The sequence below is a fragment of the Pogona vitticeps genome, chromosome 2 (assembly GCF_051106095.1).
Source record: "Pogona vitticeps strain Pit_001003342236 chromosome 2, PviZW2.1, whole genome shotgun sequence".
Lineage (NCBI taxonomy): Eukaryota > Metazoa > Chordata > Lepidosauria > Squamata > Agamidae > Pogona > Pogona vitticeps.
The window spans coordinates 153,176,096-153,194,153 of NC_135784.1; the positions used below are offsets into that span (position 1 = coordinate 153,176,096).

General features: G+C 38.7%; 1 protein-coding gene across 1 annotated transcript in view; it reads left to right on the plus strand.

The window, feature by feature from the left end:
- LARP4 (La ribonucleoprotein 4) overlaps window positions 1–16,742 on the plus strand; it is a 39,445-nt gene extending 22,703 nt beyond the window's left edge. The window contains 8 exon segments of the mRNA XM_072990898.2: window positions 1,871–1,974; window positions 10,741–10,974; window positions 11,318–11,366; window positions 12,251–12,409; window positions 14,106–14,224; window positions 15,169–15,340; window positions 16,256–16,484; window positions 16,487–16,742. Of these exon segments, the coding sequence (XP_072846999.1) occupies window positions 1,871–1,974; window positions 10,741–10,974; window positions 11,318–11,366; window positions 12,251–12,409; window positions 14,106–14,224; window positions 15,169–15,340; window positions 16,256–16,484; window positions 16,487–16,614 (1,194 nt within the window). The 3' untranslated portion in view covers window positions 16,615–16,742.
- Window positions 16,743–18,058: the final 1,316 nt, after the last annotated feature.

Genomic DNA, 18,058 nt, shown 5'->3' on the forward strand with positions numbered 1-18,058 from the left:
GCTCTGCTGGGCAAAATTACTCCTAGCTAACACTCTGTAGAAGCATATACAGTGGTGCCTCGCTTAACGATGTTACAGTGGGGTCTCGATTTACGAACTTAATCCGTATTGGAAGGCAGTTCTCAGGTCGAAAAGTTCTTAAGTCGAATCTGCATTTCCCATAGGAATGCATTGAAAACCATTTAATCCGTATCTGCTCTTTTCGTCCATAGAAACTAATGGGAAGCTGCTATTCCGCCTTCTGCCACTAGAGGGGGATATTTTTTCTTTTTTCCTTTTAACCTAAGATGACTTAGCTTTAAAAAAAGGAAAAAAAAGAGTTCGTAACTCGAATCTAAGTTCGTAAGTCGAGTCCATATATTCCTATGAGAGCGGTTCGTAAGTCGAAACGTTCGTATGTCGAGCCGTTCGTAAGTCGAGACCCCACTGTAATTGGTTAAAAAACCCATCGCTATGGGAAAACATCGTTAAGTGAAACGCGTTTTCCCATAGAGATGCATTGAAAACCGGTTAATCCGTTCCAATAGGCACAGATTGCCGTCCTTAAGCGAAAAAAACCATAGGAAACATCGTTAAGCAATACAATGTTTCCTCCATTGGAATGCATTGAAGCCTATTCAATGCATTTCAATGGTTTTGCGATGTCCATTTTTGCAAATTTAAGTGTGTCTTAAAAGGTTTAAAAACTGTTTTAAATGCTTGCAATTGTTAGTGCACCTTCTAAAACGGGGGGCAAACTTAATTTGGCTTTGATCTGACTTTTCGTTAATTTTTGCTGATTTTTCCCCCCACCAACTTTTGACAGCTGTCAAAATTTGACAGCTCCATTGTTTCCTATGGGGGAGAAAAAAGTTCACAAAAAATTAACGAAGACTCAGAACGAAGCCAAACTAAGTTTGCACAGGTTTTGCAAGGTGCTCTAACGAATCCAAGCATTTAAAACCGTTTCTGAGTCTTCGTTAATTTATTGTGAATTTTTTTCTCCCCCATAGGAAACAATGGAGCTGTCAAAAGTTGGGCTCCATTGTTTCCTATGGGGGAGGAAAAAATTCACAAAATATTAACGAAAAGTCAGCAACTGTTTTAAATGCTTGGGTTCGTTAGAGCACCTTCTACATCGTGTGCAAACATAGTTTGGCTTTGTTCTGAGTCTTCGTTAATTTTTTGTGAATTTTTTCTCCCCCATAGGAAACAATGGAGCCCAACTTTTGACAGCTCCATTGTTTCCTATAGGGTAGAAAAAAATTAACGAAAAGTCAGATCAAAGCCAAATTAAGTTTGCACACGTTTTAGAAGGTGCACTAATGATTCCAAGCATTTAAAACATTTTTGAACATTTTAAGACACTTTTAAAATTGAAAAAACGTTAAGTGAAACGGGACCTAAAAATGCATTCGCTATGCGAAGCAGGGTCCCGAAATCAGTAAGCGAAAATCGCCCATAGGAAACATCATTAAATGATGCATAGAATTCTTTTTAAAAAAAACCCATTGTTAAGCGAAAACATCGCTAAACGAGGCAATCGTTAAGCGAGGCACCACTGTAATTGAGAAGCAAACTTCCTCTTGTTATAGACTAGTTCTGTCTTTCTCTTCTTGCTTGAGTTAGAATATCATACCTCCAATTTCTTGCTTTCCTTCTTTCCTGAGCCCTCAAAACCAGTATGGAAAAAAATACATTCCTTGTCATGACTAATTGTTTCCAAGGAATTAAAATATAGCCAATTAAAGTTGAATTAGGATTTTTTTCTTTTATTATGAGTATGAAAATGTAGTTTTACTACAGCCCCCTGTATTCATGTTGAAGAAACTTTGTTTCCAGTAGACTGGATCCCCTGTGCTATATCCTGATACCTTTATGTTAACTGCAGGCTCCATTTCCCAATGGTGGATTTGTGAATGGCTTCAGTTCACCAGGTTCATACAAGACAAATGCTGCTGCGTTGAGTATAAGTCGTCCATTCCATAGAAATCGGTAAGAAATTTTCAACATAAGTCTTATATCACTGTTTGCATCTTGCTAGTAGCCTATTCCTTTCTGCCAGTTTAGCCTTTCAGAGATAGAAAAGTGTTTCAAAATTCTTTTGGGATGAATGTGTCTTTCTAGTTCCCTCAATCATTTAGGAAGCAACCTTAAGATTTTGTATTTGTTCATCTTAAGAATTCCTTTCAAGAACAATTTAATGTGTGTTTGGATAAAATTGTTTCTCCCAATTCTCAAAACCTGATCTTAGACCTGCTATGCATTGCCAGCAGATAAGTTCTACTCTTACAACAAAATAGCCATGGCTTTTGTTGTATCCAGATTTGGGAGCTACATATCAGGTTTCCTCTCTTCAGCTTACATTGTAGGCATCAGTAGCCACTACTGAATATTCTTGTGTTGCTGTTGAGTAAAGTGCAGTTCACTTATAGGAGTGGTATTTGTTCTCAGCAACTGTGCCCTAAAGAGATTTTCCAATAAAGGAGCTAGAGAACTGAGAACCAGAGTAGGATGACACTACTTCTCTTGTCTTATATGTTCTGCAACACTAGTTAGTGGCATTATATGTTTCTGGCTATGGCAAGGTGTGAGGAGATGCAGGTATAGGCATGCACCCTTAGCATGCTGTCTGGCTCCAGTCTATGGGCAGCAAGCAGCCAGGAGGAGGGTGAGTTGCCTCAGAATCAGTCTGGCTGGAGGGAGTCCTTGCAGCTGCAAGAGAGGCAGTGTCCTGATGAGAGACAGCTGGAGGAGACAGGCCAAGGGGAACAAAAGAGCAGAACTGGAAGGCAAGGGATAGTTGCCTGTCTTGGAAGATGATGTGTGGGAGGATGTCAGAAGCTGTCTAAGTTTGCCAGGTTTATTGGCTTGCAATAGGAGCCAGTCACTAGAGACTCCAGTCACTCGCTTGGAGAAGGATATGTTAGCATGGATACCACCACATTCTGGAGAAGCAAGTGAAGGAAGGGACCACGGGAGACAAGCTGTAGAGCCTGAGTTCTCAACAAGGAGTCTGTCCTGAACCTAAGCTCTTTCCTCCTTCCTGCCTTCCAGAACTTGGGCTCAGGGGCAATTCCAGTGAAATTAACTGGGCCCCAAGCTGACAAGTAGTTTAGAGGCTATAATTCAACCCTAAGGGACTGTGGGTGAAAAGACAGAGGGAACTCCTGCTGTAACTTGAAAACAAACTAGTATGAGTAAAAAAAGTGAGCTGGAGCCCATGAAATTATTAACAGGAAAGCCCCGTTCTGCTGGCAAGGCAAACACAATTGAACCGTGAGGTAGGTGAATGCTTCAGAATGTTATATTGAAGCAACTGTGTGAAGCAAAAACATAGCATCCCTCTCTGAAGTTCATTCACCATATTGGCATTGCTTCTGGTGTGACTTTAAAGATATAATGGTACAGAAGCTCATTTATAAGAAAAAAATCTGGGAAACAGGAATAACTTCTGATTACTGAAAATTGCAGCACACTACATTAGCACAAACATTGTTTTCAGTGAGATTTCATCTATCAGCTACTTCTATACACAGTTGGTGAGGCTAAAGTTCATGGCCAGCAGCCAATGTGACTAACAGAGCTTGGACTATGAAACTGTATCTTTAGCAACAGAAGCACTTTGTGGGTCATACCTTCATTTCTGCAAAGTTAAAATAGGCTTGTCTCAAGTAGACACTTCATTTAATCTAAGAAAGTTGACCAAAATCTGTTTGTGTGGAACAGTGTGTAAATTCTTGTGGCATGTGGAACTAAAAATCTGTGTGTTTTCTTTGGTTCTTTATTAACTGCTGTACAAGCATTGCCAACACCTGTGGTACACGTGTGTGTATGGGTGCACGCACGTGCGCGCGCGCACACACACACACACCCCTGTTGAGGGGGTGGAAATGCATTAGGACTTCCCACTTGTGGGTTGGGACTTCCTCCTGTCCTTCCCCCATGCTGTCGTATAGATCCAGTAATCAGGATCAGGTACAAATGGTCTAGAATTAAACAATTCAGAAACTGGATATTTTACTGAGGTCATAATCCTTTCACACAAAATCCTATTTATTCCAAGCTTTCTTGTTTTCAGCAGTATAATTTAGGATAAAAGGCAGAGTTATTTTGTTGTTATAGTTGAGGTCTGAGATCCTAACTGATGTACCTCACCCAGAAACTGACCAGCACATCTTCATCTGCTGTTGTTTCCCTCCAGCGAAGGACACGCTGAAGAGATGTGGTGTTCTTCCTATTTGCTTCTGATAGGTAGGAACAAAATAACCAACCAACTCTCCAGGGCTCCATCAAGTGTAGGAGGCAACTGTGAGGAGATCAATTTTCAATGCTTGCCTCAGCTTCTATAGGTGTGACTTGCAAGACTCGCATTATTCCAGCTTGCCACTGTTTTCAGATATTCTGTTCTCCTGATCGTTTTCTCTTTAAAAAAAAAACCTTTAAAATTGCTTACCTGGAAAACCTTATCACTTTGGCAAGAAGAGTCTCCAAACTGCAGGTCAGATCCATCAGACATGAGCTCTGCATTAGTTGAAAGAACACCGTAACCCATTGACTTGATCCATCATTTTTTCCAAAGATGAATTTCCACTTTCCAAGGCATAAGACATGATCCTGCCTCCATTCTACCCAAAACCTTCTGTAGAGGACATTTGGCATATCTTGGATGTCCAGAGGGCCCAAAAATGCATCTCAAAAGTCCAAACAGTTTAGAAAATCAGACTCCTTTTATCTTTCTACCCCATCACTTTAGGCAAGGCAACAACATCAGTATTTAGATGGTTAAAGGCATGTATTTTGTTGTGTTACCAATACTATAGTTCCAAACTGCTTGGAGGTATCATACCTTACTTTGCTAGGTGAGTAGCCACCTTGGTGACCTTTGGTTCTAGGGCACCCTTACAAAAAATTGCAGGGGAGCCAACTGGAAGATCTGTTTGTTTCGGCAGAGACTGCCTTTAGGAGCAGGGTCCTACAGTGAGTGGTTGATGTATCCCAAGGAAGATAGGAGTAGCCTACAAAGGTTAGAGCTAGTTTGTTAGCTATTGTGTCCCTACGACTTTGGCTTCGTTAAATCCTGTCTATATTCAGGGTAGCTTTCTTCACTATAGTGAAAAGAAATGTTGAATTTACCATAAGACATTTTCTACAGTTATAGGGAGGCATCCTGTCCTATCTTATGTGAGTTAGAGGTGTTTCTTTGAGGTTCAGAGGAAGTGCTGTAATTTGGTGGCTTCGAGTTTATGCTTTCTTATCAGCTGGTCAAAAAAGCTGTTTCCTCGGGTTCCCTCCTACTCTTGTGGAAGCCTTGGGGAGTTCTCATTGGTTGTTTAGTTGCTGCCTCTCAGAAGCGACTAGGAGGAATATTCTTATCTGTCCAAGATGTCCTCCTCTCACTACAAGAAATGAGCATCCTATCATGAGTCCAATGATTCTTTCTCTACTACTGCTCTCTAAGGAGCTAGTCAATATCATAGTTTACACTGTATGAAAACAGCTATATTCTGGTGAATGAATAGAAGATGAGATGAGTCTCCATCTGTTGCAAGTCAGAAAGTGATGCTCTGGTTCAAGCATTATAAAAAGATCATAGAATGAAGTTGAAAGAGGCCTATAAGGCCATCAAGTCCAACCCCCTGCTCGATGCAGGAATACAAATTAAAGAATATTTGCCAGGAAGTTGTCTAAATTTCTCTTGAATGCTTCCAGAGATAGGTATGCTATGCCCAGTTCACTTTACTGTTATCACATAATTATGTGGTAAAGATTTCAAATTTAGTTTCAGAATCTTGTACAGTTTTCTAAGCAAGATAATTTTACAAGATTAAAGAGTCAGGCATTTTTTCCTCCAAACTTTCAAACACCTTTTTCTAAAGTGTTTTCTGTTTGTTTTGCCTGTGAGCATGTATTTTAGGAAACAAAATAAATTGTCCTTTCTTACCTATTTTCATAAAATGAATTGTTTATGTTATTAATAAAATAATTAGTAAATATAATTAATCTTTGACAAATGAACTATATGTAAGTATTTCCTAATGGTGGTTAATATTGTTGGACAGAGAAAATAGGTCTCATATTTGAAGTCTGAGTATCTCTTAGTTGCATTGAATGTTTCTTTCTTGCTGTCTGCTTGTTCTTAGGTGTGAATGACAGCTAAGATTATACAATCTAAGGCTGACTTGCACAGTTTAAAATCTGCTTTAAAATTTTTTATATTTTTGGTTATGCCGTGTCTCAATTTATCCATATTTTTTCTGAACTGACAAATGGTTAATGCTTTCGTTGCCAGTGTAATTTATATTACTCGGTGCTTAAAGGGTTTTTCTATTTCTTATATTGGGTTGGTTTGCAGAAATGAAGTATAGGAAATGCTGTGTTAAGTCTTCAAGTATTCTGTACCTCTTTAGCCGTTTGTTTTGAAATGTCACATGAGAGTTTTAAGAACCTACTTGAAAAGGAGTTGATGGATTAGTGAGAGCTGGAATGTTTCCTGTTGCTGCAGAAAAAAAGGGGGAAAGCCTGTTTTCTAATTCTGTTTTGAGCTGTGAAGCATTGTTAAAAAAAATTATAGTGGCATTCCTGCAAGTGTTTTCCATTAGAAATGGGTTAATTTTAATAAAGACTAGAAATTGGTTAATAATTGCAGGATAAGCTTTTATGGTCAGTAGCTTGCAAAGGTCATACAGGCTGGTTCTTCCTCCCTTTCTCCAAGAGGCACAGTGGGGGAATCAGACTTCTGACCCGTGGATCCATGCTCCTGATCAGTGGGTTATCCAGTCAGCTCCATGAAAGCTAACACTAGAGTAAACTCACTACTCTTCATGGGTGCCATGGAGGTTTTCTTACTTTTGCTGTGGCAGTTTACAATACAGATATTCATTTGGAAAATATCTCATTTATTAACCAGTTGCTCAAACCTGCTCTTAGTTTATATTCTCTGAATATTGTAAGAATTCTGTGGGTAGTGTTGAGGAAGAATCAATCAATCCATTATCTGAATTTATCCCTCATAGTCAGAAGTAGGAGTCATGTGACTTAATTGTTTCTAATGACTCCCATTATGCCTTAGTGAAGGAAATCTAAATGGGACTGGAGATAATTACAAGACGTGATAGCCAGAACCAACATTTACCCTGGTGTAGAATCATTATATTTTTGGAGAGAAATGAGGTAATACAAAACATGAAAAATAAATAAATAAATAATATAAATAAATAAGTACATGAGTTAAGCAGTCCCGAAGGGGGAGGGGAACATAGTGTTGTAGATAAATCTTTTAAATGTGTATTGTAGTAGTTTTTTCTGTTTTATTATTTTTAAGTGATTATGTAGTTATATTTATTTGTTTTTTATTATTAAAAAAGACTCTGTGATATAACTCTCTGGGTAATATGAAGTACTCTGTAATTTTATGCCAGGCGTGAGTATATAATCACTGAAACATTCCCTAAGATAACAGCAAAGATACTTCCTAAATAAGCGGAAATGTTTGTGGCAGGAGCAGCAACTGGATCATTGCAAAACACTGGCCAGAATTCTCTTGCTTAGCATAAGAAGTAAGAGTAGAGAAGGCCCACTTGAATGAGTGAGGATTTCTTAAGTCGAACTCTCTTTAGGTTCCATGGATTCAAATGTGCCTACTTTTGTTGCAGATTGCTTAACTTAGCAAGACACAAGTTGAGTAGCCCCATTTGAAACAGTGGAACTTATGGGCCAACTGACTCAGCAAATTCCCACAGCTTCAATGGGCCTAGTATAGAATGACTTACTATGCTAAGCTGTAGAATTGCAGCTACTGTATCTGAGAGAAAGCCTTTGAACTACCTGCAGTAGGTGAGCTGGAGATTCACAGTACAATGAGGTAACAACCCCACTTTCTAAAGTAAAGCTGCTGTTGCTCTTGAAATCACCAAGAGACCCAAAGCCATTAAGGGGTTCCTACTGGGTCTGGGCAATCAAACTGAAATCCACCACAGATAACAGGTTGAATTCTTGTCACCGGCCAGTGTTCTTCACCACAGAGCAACAGGTGCCATGAGAATTGCAGGCATGTCTCCAGAAATGAACAGAGTCAAAGGGATACAGATCCATGACAGGCATTGCTGCAATAGGACTGTCACTGCAACTTAAACTTTTCCTTTTAAAGCTTGCCCCTGTGTGTTTGTGTGTCTGTCTATATTATTTATATTTATTTATTTATTTATTTATTGGACTTATATACCGCCCCATAGCGCTACAAGCACTCTCCGGGCGGTTTACAATTTTTAATTATACAGGCTACACATTGCCCCCCCAGCAAGCTGGGTACTCATTTTACCGACCTCGGAAGGATGGAAGGCTGAGTCAACCTTGAGCCGGCTACCTGGGATTTGAACCCCAGGTCGTGAGCACAGTTTTAGCTTGCAGTACAGTGTTTTAACCACTGCGCTACCTTTCTCCCCACATGGGACCCAAGGCTGCTCACATCTACAGTTATAAAATAAACATGTCATGCTGAAAACAAATAAGCATGTATTTTGACTAAAAACCAATATCAAAAACAATTTTAAAACAAACTAATAACCTGTAAGTTAACAAGCAGTGCTACATAAGTGAGTCTGGTATAGTAGTTTGATAAGCAGGTAACATCATTTATCTCATTAAGGTATAGTCAGTTTTTTTGGCCAGACTCTTGGATGGAATTTGGATTGATGAAGCTGCTCCAATTCTGATTTATTCAGTACAGTAACTTTATCCAGGATGTTACTGCTTCTCATGCCTGTGATCCATGCCTTCTACTGGTGTGCAGAGTGCTCTCAACCAAGAACACTCTCATTGTGCTCACCACAGATGCATCCATAACAGGTGGGAGCTTAATGACAGGTTTCTGAAAGTGCATGGCACATTTAATACAATGCCCTTGCCAGCTCACAGCTCACTCTTCAGATGCTAGGGTCTCAAAAGGCATATCTGTTTGTATCCCAAGAGAATAGTCAATACTCAGTCTGCTGCTACAGAGTAGATGGTGACCTAAAAACTCTGTGGTATCTCTTGATCCATAATTTCACATTTATCTTCCATGAATCCCTCCCCTCACCAAAGTAGTGGCGATGGCTTGCTGCCTCCTCCAAACCCATTGTGGCTCCATTACCCATAATTTATTCTCCTGCTTTGGCTTTCCTGATTAATGTATATATGCCTTCTGACATCTCAGATGTCTTTGTTCAGTGTGATGGATTTGTATATTATCTGAATGTACAAAGGTTGAAGTTGTCTGATGCATTTTGGCCATACAGGGTCTTTCTCTAAGGGTTAATATCAAGTGAAGTGAAACAATTTCCAGTATTATGCTGCTTTGCTTGAAAATTCATGGGAGCACAACTAATTCTCACGTTGGTTCATTGTGAAATTAAAAGTTGGTGGTATTGCTTTTTTCTCTGTCCAGGTATACTTGAGCTACCATGTCAGCCTTTGTTTCCTAAACTCACTGTTTAATTGTTTGCTTCCATCCATTGTTTAAGAAATAGTTGTGAGAGTTCTGCAACCAGAGCAACCTTTTGTAAAACCTGCAATTGCCTATACCTTGTTGGTGGATTTATTGCAACGTGTGTGTAATATTTTTAGGAACTACTAAGAATGTGAAGCTCTACCTGACAAGACAGATAGATACCTCACAGACCCGTACATGTGCCTCACCTGAAAGAAATGCCCAACTAGAAGGCTTTGAGACTTTGCTAGGCTCAAGCTTCCTGTACCTGCAATAGTGCTAACAGGGAGCTTTCTTTCTAGGCAGGTAGAGGTAGGCCTAACAAAGCCTCAATGTTTTCCAGCTGAGGCCTTTCTGCCAGGTAAGCCATGTTTAGGTGTCTTAAACTGCCCAGAGTAGACACGTTCTAGATGGACGGTATATAATTTTAATAAATAAATAAAATAAATAAATTCTGTCAAGAACTCTTGAGTTCCAAACTCTTTCATGAGTTCTTTAGACCCCGAATGAGAGGAAGGGAAGAGGGTTTGGTTTGCAATTTGTGTATGAAATCAGCTGCTATAATGTAAAAAACCTAAAAACATTGGCTATGTTTTGAAATCTCAGTGTGCAAGCTTTGACTTGCTACGACATCCATATGAAACTTTTAGAGGGAAAATAATCAAGATGATGTTCAAACTGAGTGGAGTATTGGAACTGGATGAATAATTATCTGTCAAATGATGCATTATATTATTCCCTCCATTTCATAAGAAGAAAAGCAGTGGTAGAAAAGTAGCCATGTCATTTATCTGAATAAAAAAGATAAAGGATATGGAGATGTCTTAACAGAGTGTCAAGGAAAGAGAACGCTGGGTGGAAGTGAGAAAATGATCGGTGAGATTTGAGCAGAAAATTGTGTGACTGTAGGGAATGAATATCTGAGACCATATGCTTGTACAGTCGTCCTTTCCCATTATGAACACAGGCTTCATAAGAACAATAAATCTTTCTGCCATGTTGTACTATATTGAAGTGTGCAGTTTCAAAAAGTTTGCAGTTGGACATCAGAAGAAATAAACTGGGGAAAATAGCCTTGGTTTGTACCATTTGACTTGGAAAATGTGCATTATGTTAATTCACAGTTACAGCACTTTTAAATAATATACTTAATAGAAAATTCCAGTAGGATTTCTTGGTTCTTAATGGGTTTATGGGTTCAGAGAATAGGACTTTTTGAGCCTATACATGGGTGCACGTAGATATGCTATTGGCAGAATTTCTGTATCTTTCCATTTCCATTTATCTTTCAGTGTGAAGCCTCACTTTCGGTTGTCAAGCAGCTCTGAACATTCAACAGAAGTGACATCCGCCGTCAGTGCTGTGTCAGTAGGGGATGGGCAGTTGCAAAGAGCCAACTCAAGGAACTTTCAATCAGAAAGGCAAGGAAATACACTATCTGGACATCAGGAACAAAGCTATTTACTGAAGGATTCTCCTGTCACTCAGCTAGAACAAAATGGGGATTATGGTGTGGGCAGGGGAAGGTAAGGAGTAAAACGTTCAGATACATTTTTATTATTTCTGTTAATCATCAGGAGCTGCCTTATAAAGACCAAAATTACTGATCCATCTAACTCAGCATTTTATATGCTGAATGGCAGTTTCTCTTGTCACGCAAAAGTTTCTCTCAGCCCTTGTTCCTCAGTGTTTGAATCTGTATAATCTGTCCCTAATATGTGGCCTTCCGATAAGATGAGTATTCTCCATTAGTGAAGAAAAGATGAGTAAGTCTTTAATCACAGCACTAACTGTTGACAGTTTAAGCAGCATTTTGGATACAATTGGTAGAGACAAAGTTCATGGAAGCTTCTCTTTGCTAATTTGCAGGAGGAATGTTTTTAGAGGTCGGAGAAGACGGGAAGATGACAGACTTTCTGTAAGTATCTGTTGAGTTTATGTCAGGGAGTACTTGGACAGTTAATTGGCCTCACTCATAGCATTTCATACGCTACAGAGGGATACTGTTGTTTTGCAGTTTGGAGGCTCAGAGCATGTCCCTTCTATGTCCGTGTAAGGGGCCATTTGCTGTTACACAAATCTAACCTGGCCTTTGAGATCTCTGGAAAGCCTGCCTCTGAGGTCCTATCACAGAACACATTTGCTGGGAATGATACCAAGGACTTTCTCACTGGCTCTTTCAGTTCCTTCTGATAGGAGGCTAGCCAGTCCCTCTTACCTTTTATCCATCTATTGCCAGATAGAAGCCTTTGGTATTAGGCAGTTAATTAGCTGCTGGAGAATGGCCTTTTGATGGCTGTGCCTTACCTCTACTGTTGAGTAAGATATTATAACTGTTTTTCTTTATATCCCTTTTCAGTCTTGTTTCAAGATACCTTGAATCAGTGCTAGAAAAAAGACTGAATATAAATAAAATGAGTTCTGCTAATATTTTGTATGGATGAATGCACATGTCAGTAGCATTTAGTTACAGTGTGGCTGCACCAAGTGTGGCTTAAGGAAAGGAAGAAATGTGTGTCTCAACATCTTATCTAGCTTAAGAGGTAATGAGAGACTTGGAGAGGTAGTGGAGTGTTGTGCCTTGTTTCTTTGAATATATTTTTGGTGTTGATTTTGTTTACCGTTTTTAATTTGGTTTTTGATTCTTTTTAAAATATTTGTATACTTACTGTTTTTAGCTTTTAAATATTGTTTTTTACTGGTATATGCTGCCTTGGTTGTTTTTAAGGAGAAAGGTGGGGTGAAAATATTTTAAATAAATAAAGAGCTGCGCCCTTATGATCTGTTAACATTCTCTTGTAGCGACCTCAGCCTTCAGTTGAAACAAAGACTTTGACACCAAAGTTTGATTTACTAGCCTCGAATTTCCCTCCATTGCCTGGTACTGCACTAAAAATACCAGGAGACCCTGTCCTTGAGAGTAGGATGTCAGATGTCGTCAAAGGAATAAGCAAAGAAAAGGTACCTGATTTCCCTTTTCATATTTTCCTCTTCTGTCCCATAGCATAAATTTATGGGATTAAAATATCTTGTTTTTACGAAGGCTTTCACGGCCAGGATCTAATGGTTGTTGTGGGTTTTTCGGGCTCTTTGGCCGTGTTCTGAAGGTTGTTCTTTGAGGAAGAACAACCTTCAGAACACGGCCAAAGAGCCTGAAAAATCTACAACAACCAAAATATCTTGTTATTTGCACATATTCAAATCAATCCCATTAGAAATGGTTGTGTTTAGGTGGTTTTAAAAAAGTCTTTATTTATTTATTTATTTTATTTTATTTTATTTATACCCCGCCTATCTAGTCATTTCGACCACTCTAGGCGGCCAAAGTTCTATTGCTTAGGCCTTAGAGTAATAGTGTTAGAATAGGCCTACTGAATCAGTGGGGATTTGGTGAGTCAACTCTTAAGTTCTGTTGCTTCAAATGGGCCTATTCCCTCTACAACCTAAAGTGACACAACACCTCTCTTTGCTTTTGTTCTGTTTTCTGTTTCTTGTTAAATTTCTTTAGTATCACTAGTATAGTTAGATTAGGCTCATTTGAATTAATAGAACACAGGAGTTGACTTAACAATTATCCAATGATTTAGTGAGTCTACTCTGAAGTGGTTTACTATGCTAAGCAAGAGGATGTGATTTACTATGCTAAGCAACAGGATTTTGGCCTCTTTGAGCATAGTAATCATGCACATGTGATATTAAACTCCATTATATACTATCTGGATTGAAAGGGGAAAATTTGTGAGGTCTTTTTTGAAAAAGTGAAAGAGCATTTTGGTCTGGATTAATATGTCTGTATATCAGAAAATACAACTGAACCTTTTCATCTGAAGCAAAGCATGCATCCTCACACAAAATTATCTGTTAATAAAAAATCATGCTTGTTGTTCTCAAATGCCACGGTAATTTTCTCCTGGCCAACCTCTGTTTCTTAGCTCTTCAGTGGAAATAGCTACACTCTTAAGGAACTCTCCAAGCAGTGAAAAGTTTTTTTCTTAAGCTTAGTTGTGCACATTCACTTTAACATTGAACCATATCTGTTAAAGAGCCAGCTAGCGGGAGGAGCCAAGTGGACTATAAGCTAGAGCTCTCAGTAATTCTGGCTTACTGTTTTATATAAAACTAGCTAGACAGTGGTCATATGGCCTGTCCTGAATAGAGATCTTGAGTTTCAGCCAGTGCAACATGTAGAAGAGATGAAGAAGTTATTGGCCACCTGAATCATGTGTTCAGTAATACAAGAGGGGGGAGAAACATACCCATGACTTAAGATGTTTATCATCAGCATCATAGCCTTTATTTATTCTGAGTATTTCAAACTAAAAGTTAAAAGGCCAGTATTGGGTGAGGAACCTGGGCAATTTTTGGGGGGGGTTCTGCTATGCCCATGTGTGAGTTTGTTTCTCTATGTCCATGCTTATTCTTGGGTTCCTGGGTACTGATTTGTACTTGACAGGTGCAGCTGTTTTTAACAAATCCCTGGTGAGCAAAGTGCCTTGTAATTCACCTTTTTAGTGCATCCACTGTACAATATACATTCTGTTAAGCAGCAATTAGGTTTTAAAATACTTTGCTGCTCTTTATTACTGAGTAACATCTTGGTGAACTCTTGTTATGATTCATATTGTAATTCCTACTTTATTTTCTTTGCTTATTCTAGGAAAACAAAGAATTAAAAGTCAGTTGTCTAACATCTACTCAGGAAGAGCAGGATCACAATTCTGTTCAGCCTGTTGTGAGTGCCAGTTCTCCCTGTGGGATTGATGTTCCTGGATTAAGGTACAGAGACAAATCTTATGGCTTCAAGTGGCATCTTTGCAAGTGAAGAACAGTAATTTTTCCATTTGTGTTAGATATATATTTGGTAGCACTATTTGCCAGTAGTCCACTGAAAATGATTGTATGGTTAATTCAACACCACCACCACCACCCCAATAAAATACCAGATTAGTACAACTGCAGACTCTTTTAACTGGCAATTTAAGCTAGTAATTAAAAACTGTTTTGCTGTCATTGACCACTGGGCAAAAAAGGAAAGCAAAGTGAAAACTGGGATGCCTTTGAAAGCATAAATCAGGCTAGCCGTACAGGTTTTGAGCTGAAAGTGTAGAACATGATGACACGATGGTTGTCAGTTAGCCTGAGTTGTACTTTCAAAGCGCCCCTGAAGCAGATATGTTCAAAAACACAAACTGTCAGTCAACATAATCTTTCATATATGAGAATATAAAATGATATTTTTGTCAGCCGGTTCAGTCTGCTTTCTTAAGGCTCAGTCTGCACTTACCCTCACTCAAGTAAGTGCTGGGGAGGCTGAATATTTCAAATTAAATGTAGCATGTAAATTGGTTGAAGCTGCAGGTTGTCTTTGAAAGGTAACCTGTATGGTAAGCTTGTCTCTCCTGAAAACTATTTGGAATGTAGTTACTCTCAAAAGTTGCTAAAACGCCCTTCACTTTTGCAGGATGTGTGTGGTATTTTTAACATTCCTTACTATAAATACATTTAATAGAAATGCTTAATATAAAATCACTTTTAATGGTTGTCAAGGTAGATTTGATCTAAATAAAAAAAATCGTGACTGAAATAATTTTATTTTTTTAATCATTGACTTTATCCACCCTGAATGTTGTAGTGATTTAATGACTAGTACTTGAAAGTACAGTGGTTGTGGCTGCTAGTTCCTATGCAAGATGTAATGTATTCTTTTTGGACTTAACCAGTGCCACTCAGCCAGATAAGAAGGTAGAAGAGGTCCATGTGCAGAAAGAGGTCGCAAGCCAGACTTCTCCTCCTTCATCTTCTGTATGCCCCCTCAGTACTGTAAAGTCACCTAGGACGAACACCACTTCAACCACAGCCAGTGTAAACACAGCAAATACTTTGACGATACAGGTAAGGACATCTGCTTTCATGTTCTTTTGAATTTTTAAAAAGTTTTTAATAAACCATCCACCATACTGTGTAGTAATAGAACTTACAAAATGTTTTTAATGAGGAAACTGTGTTATTCTGTTTGTGCCAGTATAACAAAATAAAAGCCATGTAGCATTTTAAAGGCTGGTAGATTTACTTCAGTGTGAGTATTAACCTTGCCACCCCCCATCCCAACAGTGGCCAGGTGAATCGGCTTGACCCCTGGTTCTTAACCTTTGTTACTCAGATGTTTTTGGACTGCAACTCGCAGAAGCCTTCACCGTCAGCTCTGCTGGCTGAGGTTTCTGGGAGTTGCAGTTCAAAAACACCTGAGTAACAAAGGTTAAGAACCACTGTGCTTGACCATAGATGCCATGCGCTCCCAGCACCTGTGTTGGCATGGGCCTCCTGGGTTTTGGCTTGGTTGGGTGCTTGGGTGGCCATTGCGAGGGCCCCATGAGGGGAAGTTAGTCGCTCCCCTTCCTTGTCTTCTACCTGGGGTTAAATCAATCCTCTGACCCCTCTCCTTCCCCTTTGAGCCTGCCCCACCATTCTGCCTCATCCTTCTGGCTCCCATCTGATTGCAGTCTCCTGCCTTGCTGCTGAGGTCTCCCGGTAATCCACTTCCTCCCTATTCATTTTCTCCCTGTGTTTTCTTTGTGGATTATAATCCATGAAAAGTCTTGCTGAGATAAATCTGTTTAGTCTTTCAAGTGTCATAACACTTGGCTTCTTATTTTTCATTTTGGTTGTTTTATGCTTAAGGAATATAACTCAGGTTTTTGTAACAGTCGTTTTGTTTGAACAGTAGTTTTGTTTGAATTTGTGCATTTACAAAAAAAATTCTTTTTTTAAAAAAAATTTTAAATTTATTTTTATTTTGGGAACCTAAAGGAACCCAGGAAGCTTAGCTATGCTGAAGTCTGCCAGAAACCTCCAAAAGAACTAGCTCCTGTTCCTGTTCAGCCGCTTCGGGAGCTCCGTACCAATGTAACTTCCCCTGCCAAAATGGAAGAAAATGGCACCCATGAGAAGACTGGGGAGAAGACACATGAAAAACCTGAGGGACGAGTGAAGGACTTTGCTGTCTTCAGAGGCAGTGGGCCTCCTAAGGGAGCTGCAGGAAAAATCAGGGAACAGAGGCGCCAGTGTGGACGCAGGTCTTCTCCTCAGGGAGCGCCTCGGCGTGTGGGCAAGGAGCAGTATGTGCCACCACGATCACCAAAGGAAAACTGATAGAACTTTTTATTTAATGATAACTGAGGACTAAAGAGTGTAGAAGAGAAGCTGACCAGCTGTGAAAAATAATAAATATGGGAAAAGGGGACACATAATTCAAGAGCACAGGGTTTGCAATGTGAGAGAGAGCTTGGAGATTTCCCAGTATTCATCTCAAAGTGATATAAAATGCTGGAGGAATTGAATCAATATAAATATGATAAAGATTATAATTTTTGTAACTTTTTTTGTTTTTAATTTGCAGCGGGTTTCCTGCCTGAACTAGATTTATTGCTTTATGAATTAGCTTGTTGAATATGAGGAACAAACACACATATTAGCGTATTCCTCAATGTGAAGAGGGGGCAAAATAATATTTTTTTTTGAAAAAAAAATTCTGTAAAGGTTATAAATTACTTTTTTAAAATCTATTTAAATGTATGGCTTGTAAGATGATGTGTATGCCATTAATGGCCTTGCATTACAAATCAGCCCCAGAACTGACATGCTTGGTCAGTATGAGTGAGTGTAGCCACATACTTGTTAAGTCATGATTTAGTCACTGATGATAACTGAATGTACTACTGTAGTATTTTGTGTTTTGGAGATTTAGTCTTTGACCTTACTAATGTTGGTCAGCTTTTAAAATCTGTATGATTTTTACTTTAGAGTATACAAACAGCAAGATTAGTAAGCAAGAAATAGTGGGCAATGTTTTAATTTGTTCTAGCTCTTCCTCCTAATTATTTTATTTTCCCGTTCTGCTTTAGTATTTCTCTAATCTTTATTACAGAATAATTAATATTTCCCTGGAATTGTATTCTAGAACTGATGCAAGAAAGATACACAAGAACTGAAAACATTTATTTTGGCATCACATTTAATGGACTTGTAGCTTTCCAGTGTGCTTAATTCTTTAGAAGGGAAGCAAGTCCATTTGAGATCTGACTTTAATAAATAAATTGGTCTCTTTATGGTGGACTTGCACTGATGTATCAAAAGCTTTTTCTGTTCAAAGGTACTTCATACTATACTGATGCTTGGTATTTTTTAGTGGGAAAGCCTTTTTTTAACAATCAATTTGATAACTAGGTTTTCCCCAGTTATTAGAGATGATAGCCATGGAAGTTTTTAAGGTATTCTAGAGAATATTGGAAACAAGTCCAGCATACTGTTATGTCTAGTCAGTAAGAAAAGAAATAGGAAAATTACAATATGCTAATCTGCCAAAATCTGCATGCTAGAGTTGAAAATTCTGTATTAAAGTGCTAGGGGAAAATACACTGCAGCTACAAAGTACACCTGTTTCTTCAGTTAATAGCAAGTATACAGATCTAAAGTTGTTAGTTGTGAACACTGGAAAACTCGATTACAAGATACAACCACACATCTTAGTTTGTATATGCTAGTGGTAACTTTAAAATGTCAGTGGCAGATAAATAATTAACTGTGAAAATGTTCATCTTCTGATTTTCTTAG